The sequence below is a fragment of the Momordica charantia genome (assembly GCF_013281855.1).
Source record: "Momordica charantia cultivar OHB3-1 chromosome 10 unlocalized genomic scaffold, Mcharantia_2.0 BLBB01000010.1, whole genome shotgun sequence".
Lineage (NCBI taxonomy): Eukaryota > Viridiplantae > Streptophyta > Magnoliopsida > Cucurbitales > Cucurbitaceae > Momordica > Momordica charantia.
The window spans coordinates 19,523,278-19,530,538 of NW_028275158.1; the positions used below are offsets into that span (position 1 = coordinate 19,523,278).

Genomic DNA, 7,261 nt, shown 5'->3' on the forward strand with positions numbered 1-7,261 from the left:
ATTGATGTTTGAGATCAAATGGTAAGATTTAATGACTTCTACTTATAAACAACATTATCTTTCAACTCTTATAAATAAAGGCACTCAATGTGTACCACGTCATTGTGCAATATGATACTACTAAATCTATATGTATAAAATTTAAAAGAATTGATCAATAAATGAAAAGAACCAAACTAAGGAAGATAGTTAAATTATGGTAGGAGGAAGAAGGGAGGAACTCATATATGTACATGTAGATGATGAATATAAGTTGAAAATCTTTTAAGATTCCAATACCTTTTGAATTCCATTAATTTCAAGTAAAGTAAAATCATAAATTGTTAGAAGTAAATAAACATAACTTTTCATGGTAGATGATAGATATAAGTTGAAAAAACTTTTGAGATTCTAATGTCTTTTGAATTCCATTAATTTCAATTTAAGTAAAATCATTAATTCTTAGGAGTAAATAAACATAACTTTTATTTATTTTATTAATTGAAGTTATTAAAAATAAGAGATGATATGCTTAATAATTTAAAAATTGATAAGTGTTGTAATAGTAAAAAAAAATATTTTTCCAGCATGCTCCATTTTAATATAGTATAAATATAGATAGATTTATTCCTGCCTAATATTTTATGGGGTTATTTTTTTTTAATATATTGTTACCCTATTTAAAATTTTAATTTTGTTCATAGTCCAACCACACAAATGAGATCCTTTCTTCTAAACCTCACAGAGTAATTTTAATTATTTTGAAGCCCAATGGCACATATCAAATTTTGGGATCAAAATATCGGGCTTAAAACTTCAATATTAGTATATAAATAGAATCTTGAATTGTGAATGAATTCTTTGTATTTGATTGCTAAATGAGCATTTACTAGAACAAAACCATCAACTAATTTCTAACGTAGGTGATCATCATGGGGTTTGAACACATCCTCTCTAATCCTAGTCCATTTAAATTAATGAGCCACCCATTATGGTTTGCTTCAATCCCTATATCCACGAAATTCTATATGCAAGAGCAGGATGCTCAAATATGTACAAAGTCAGAGGTTAGTTGCATTTAAACTTCAATACCGAGTAAAACCTAATACTAGTATAAGCTATTTGCGGCAGTAGACGAAACCAATTCGAAACCAATAGGTACTAATTTATAGATATAATATACACCCCAATTAACTACAAATTTGGTACTTATTTATAGATATAAAATACTCCGCATATAATCTTCAATTATTGAAGTCTAGCACATGCTTCATTATTATAAATTACTCCTTATAACATTAATCTAGCAAACGCAATCAAATACAACTACAAGATAAACCTATATGATAAATATAAAATATATTTGACTATTGGTACTTATTTGTAGATATCTATTATATCCGCATACATACAAATGAGTATCAAATTCACACCTAAATTTTACACACTCAAATCATATTTGATTATTTGATAATGTTAAGGAATCCAAATAATTCTATTGCTATCAATCGCAAGTTTCTGATCTACAGCTCACAACCACCACATAGTTGCTGTCAATTATGGAGGAATATTTATTACTGTATTTTTTGCTGCTGTGATGATATTTTCCAATTGTGTATCAATCAACATTTATTGGTTATTTCCTTTTATTCACACGTAGCCTTATGTAATTACTTTCCTTTCATTCATGTAAATATTTTCTATATAAGTCAATACATAGCATCATGCTCAAATTAACTTTGACTGAGCAATTACAAATCATTTCTCAACCTTCCTAAATTCTTCTCTTGATATCAGAGCATCAAGGCTCACGCCACCATGGACACCGAAGGTTCTTCCTCCTCAAATCTTAATACCCTAAATGTAATGCCAATCGCCACTGCAACTAACAACACCATATCATCAAATCCCTTTAGCAACCCACTTAGTACAGTATTGGCAGTCAAGTTGGATGAAAAGAATTATCTTCTCTGGAAATCCATGATTACTGCTGCTCTCCTTGGACAGAAGCTTGATGGCTACATTATGGGAACAATTGCTCAACCTCCAGAAATGATTCAAGGTACCGGTGCAAATGCCACCACACTCATTGCAAATCCTGCGTTTGATTCATGGTCTACCACAGATCAATCGCTCCTAGCCTGGTTGTATGGATCCATGACTCCATCTGTGGCTTGTGACATCCTCAATCTACACACGTTTAGAGATGTATGGAAAGCACTAGAAGATCTCTATGGAGCAACAAACAAGGTCCGAATCACCCAACTGAAAAGAAACCTTCAAATGACGAGGAAAAATCAGTTGAAAATGAGCGAATATCTTTCAACAATGAAGCAGCTTGCTCACAGTCTTGCTCTAGCAGGCGAACCGGTAAGTGAAAATTCTCTCATCACTAATGTTCTCATGGGTCTTGATGCAGAATATTTACCAATAGCTTGCCAAATCAATGGAAAAGAAAATATGACCTGGCAAGAAATGCATGCCACATTGCTAGCTTTTGAAAACACACTCATTCATCTTAATGTTGTAACCAACATCATTGATGTCACAAATGCATCAGTCAACTATGCCTCAAATAGGAGCTTTAATCTAAGAGGAAGGTCTCACTACCAAAATCAAAATCGCGGACAAGGAAGAAATCAAAGAGGAAACAACCGTGGCAGAGGAGGCAGAGGAGGACAGAACACATACCAAAGAGGAAACTCCAAACCAACTTGCCAGGTTTGTGGAAAATTTAGGCACTCTGTTGCAATTTGCTACCATAGACTTGATGAAAATTACATGGGAAACACACCACAAACAAAACAACAAGGCTCCTGGAGCTTTTATGGCAACCCCAAATGTTGTGAATGACCAAAATTGGCTTATGGATGGTGGGGCAACCAACCACACCACACCACCTACATTGGACAAAAAGATGAGTACAATGGTAATGGTTCTAAGTTACCAATTACTCATGTTGGATCTACTACTGTTAAATCAAAGTCTTAAAATAACTTGAGTTTAAACTTGAAAAATATGTTGTTGATTCCACACATCAAAAGAAATCTTCTAAGTATCTCCCAATTGACTGCAGACAATCATGTAATTGTTGTTTTTGACTCAAATTGTTGTTGTGTTAAGGACAAGCAATCCGGGAGAACTATACTGGAGGGGAGGCTTAGTGAAGGGCTCTATCAGCTGGATCTTCCAAATCCTAGAGCACATTTTTTTGCTTCAATAAAGCTGTCAATTTTCGTCCAAGTCAGTTAAATTCTCGTTCAAATAATTTTGTCCTATTGAGTCCTAATGTCAATGCTGTCAAAAAATTCACATCTTTGAGCAATCTTTGGCATCAAAGATTAGGCCATTTATCTGATAAAGTTTTGAATCTCGTGTCAAAGTCTTGTGATCCAAAATTTTCTTTCAATGAAAACAGAAATTTTTGTGATGCATGTCAATATGGCAAATCACATATACTACCCTTCAAGAAGTCACAATCTCATACATTACACTTGAACTCATACATTGTGATTTTTGGGGACCATCACCAACTCCATCCACCACAGGCTACAGATTTTACATTAGCTTTGTAAATGATTTCAATCGCCTAACTTCTATTTTTCCTCTTAAACACAAATCTGATGTATTGATAGCTTTCAAACAATAGCACAAATTGATAAAAACAAGTTTGAAAGAAAGATCAAAACCCTTCAAACTAATTGGGGAGGGGAGTTTCGAACCTTTGTTCCATATCTTAAAGAAATTGGAGTTGAATTTAGACATCCATGCCCTCACATCAGTCAACAAAATGAGATTGTAGAGAGAAAACATAGGCACATAGTGGAAATGAGTTTAAAACTCCTTGCTCAAGCATCCATGCCCTTACAATATTGGTGAGACGCTTTCTATTCAACCACCTACATCATAAATTGACTTCCCACTCCCATCCTAAATAACATCTCACCTTGGGAAAAAGCCTACAAAATTGCACCAGACTACAACTTCTTTAAAGTCATTGGGTGTGCATGTTTTCCTTGCCTAAGACTATACCAAACTCACAAATTTCAATTTCACTCAACCAAATGTGTGTTCTTAGGTTATAGTGACATTCATAAAGACTACAAATGTTTGAGTTCAAGTGGAAGATTGTATATTTCTAGGAGTGCTATCTTCAATGAGTCCGATTTTCCCTTTCAAACTGGCTTCTTCAAAACAATCTCTCCAAATGAGAACCCTTGTGAAACAATTATCACTTGGATGAATTCCCCAAGTCATTTAGTCAGTCCTAAAAATCTATCATCCACAAATCATACTTTACTCCCACAAAATGAGTCAAACAAGTCACCCCAATCCAGTTGGTACAGTCACAAACTTAGCAACTCCTGCAGAACAAAGTTCTCCCTCAAAGTCTGTAAGTCAACAAGAAAATTTGGTTGTTAATTCTACTGCCGCTACTAATGATTGTGGAAATGGTATAACTTGCACTAATGTTGAAGATCTTAGACTATCAAGTTGTGGAAATGGTATAGTTTGCATTGATGTTGAAGCCATTGGACTATCAAATGACAACCCCATTGATGATCAAGTTCAAAATTCTCCATCAAAACCTATTAGCCAACATGAATCTATCATTAAACCTCCCTCCCACCCAATGCAAACAAGGTCTAAAAGTGGAATTTTTAAACCAAAAATAAAAAATTATTTGGCTTCCTCCTCTAATGTCACTACGTGCTCCGCATTTACCGAACCTTTATCGGTTAAAGATGCATTGACAGTCAAAGAATGGAAACAAGCTATGCTTGATGAAATACAAGCATTGCACCGCAATTCGACATGGAATCTTGTTCCTCCTAACAAATCTCGCAACTTGGTCGGATGCAAGTGAGTTTTTTCAGTTAAAATACAATTCTGATGGGAGCATCCCGTCACAAGGCAAGATCAGTTGTCAAAGGCTTTCACCAAACTCCTGGAATTGACTTTCAAGAAACGTTTAGTCCAGTGGTAAAGTCCTCTACTATTTGAATTATTCTAAGTATTGCTATTTCATTAAATTGGTGTATCAGGCAACTTGACATCAACAATGCCTTAACCTGGAAGAATTAGTCTACATGGCTCAACTCGATGGCTTTATTGACTCGACTTGTCCCCAATATGTTTGCAAATTAAACAAAGCCTTGTATAGATTGAAGCAAGCTCCTCGGGCTTGGTTTGATAAGCTAAGGGGGTCTTAAATGGATGGGGCTTTCAAAATTCTAAGGCAGATTCATCCCTATTCTTTTTCAAATCCGGTGGTACTTCACTATTTCTCTTAATATATGTTGATGACATTGTTGTCACCGGAAACAATGTTAACATTATTCAAAAGTTTATATGTGAACTAAATCATCAATTTGCTTTGAAAGATATTGGAAATTTGTCTTATTTCCTTGGAATTGAAGTTTACAGGGATAGCTATGGACTTTACTCGAGTCAAACCAAGTACATCTCTAATCTCCCTCACATAATGAATTTCCAGCACCTCAAGCCATGCCCCACCCCTGCTGCCGTTGGCAAAATTCTCTCCAAAGTAGATGGTGTTCCTATGGACAATCCCACAGAATATAGGAGTTTAATTGGTGCACTCCAATATCTCACAAACACCAGACAAGAGATATCTTTTATCATCAATAAATTGAGTCAGTTCTTACAGCCGCCAACCACGGTTCGTTGGCAAGCGACAAAATGAGCTCTTAGATACTTAAAAGGTACTATGTTTCATGCTTTGCATATTGCACCATCATCAAAAATTAATTTAGTGGCATACTATGATGCAGATTGCGCATGTTGTCTTGATGATTGAAAGTCCATAGCCGCCTATTGTGTATTTCTTGGAGGGTTTCTTGTCTCTTGGACGTCTAGAAAACAACATGTTGTTGCCAGGTCTAGCACATAAGTCGAATATCGATCATTAGCTCTTGTAGCAACTGAAATATCATGGATTGAGTCCCTCTTACATGAATTACATGTCCGTACAGTCAGTACATCTATTGTATGGTGTGACAACATTAGTGCATTATCATTAGCAGCAAATCCAGTCTTCCATTAACGAAGCAAGCACATCGAATTGGATGTTCACTTTGTTCGTCATAAGGTTCTAGCCAAAAAGCTTGACGTTCGTTATGTACCTTATGTCGATCAAATAGCCGACTGCCTCACTAAAGCACTATCTAAAACTAAGTTCTCAAATCTTCGAGCCAAACTCGATGTAGTCAACTCACCCTCTCGTTTGAGGGGGGATGTTAAGGAATCCAAATAACTCCATTGCTATCAATCACAAGTTTCTGATCTACAGCTCACAACCACCACGTAGTTGTTGTTAATTATGGAGGAATATTTACTGCTGTATTTTTGGCTGCTGTGATGATATTTTCCAATTGTGTATCAATCAGCATTTATTAGTTATTTCCTTTTATTCACACGTATCCTTATGTAATTACTTTCCTTTCATTCATGTAAACATTTTCTATATAAGTCATTACATAGCATCATGCTCAAATTAACTTTGATTGAGCAATTACAAATCATTTCTCAACCTTCCTAAATTCTTCTATGATAATATGGACTCCAAAAAAACAAAACTGCAGTATATAGAATGTATTTCTTCACCTAAATTTTACACCACTCAAAATAAAGACTCTAATACTTGTTCAGGTAGCATTTTAAAACTATTTAAACTAGATATGAAATATATAGAAAAATTAAGAGAAAAAAATTTGAAAAATTGAAGGGGAGGGAAGAGATTGATGAGCTGAAATTGTTTCAGGCTCTCCCATCTTGGGATCAAGATTCGAAGAAAGAGGGGAGGGAAGAGAGAGAAAGAGATAACAATAAAAAAAATCATATAATTTAAAAATAATAAATGTAGAGCTCATCGATGCCGCTTCAATCAATAAGCCATTTCAATCTTCTTTTATCATCAGCAACGCCCAAGGACTCCCATGCCTTTCTTGGTTGGACTAATCCAACCGGCGATTTCTGACAAGTCTTTCTTCATTTTTCGAGCAAGAAGCGGAATGTAGTCTCAACCAGAGAAATCAACCTGTGCCCTTTCATTTTAGGTCGTCGGCGGTGTAGAACGCACTAATCCGCGACCAACAAGTTTTCCGAAACCAAACTGAAGAGAATTGTCACTTTACAAAAATGCTTGTTGAAAATAAACAAAAGAAGGAAGGTCTATTTTCCCACGTAGTTCGTCGGTTGGCTATCTTCTTTAGTTTATTCGTTTCGTATCTATCATCCGCTAAAGTTCATTTTGTTAGAT

General features: G+C 35.2%; 1 protein-coding gene across 1 annotated transcript; it reads left to right on the forward strand.

Moving 5' to 3' along the window:
* Positions 1-1,797: 1,797 nt before the first annotated feature.
* LOC148208753 (uncharacterized) lies at positions 1,798-2,832 on the forward strand. The gene has a single exon (XM_088119175.1). The coding sequence runs from the start codon at positions 1,798-1,800 to the stop codon at positions 2,830-2,832; it is 1,035 nt and encodes a 344-aa protein (XP_087975301.1).
* The last annotated feature ends 4,429 nt before the right edge of the window (positions 2,833-7,261 follow it).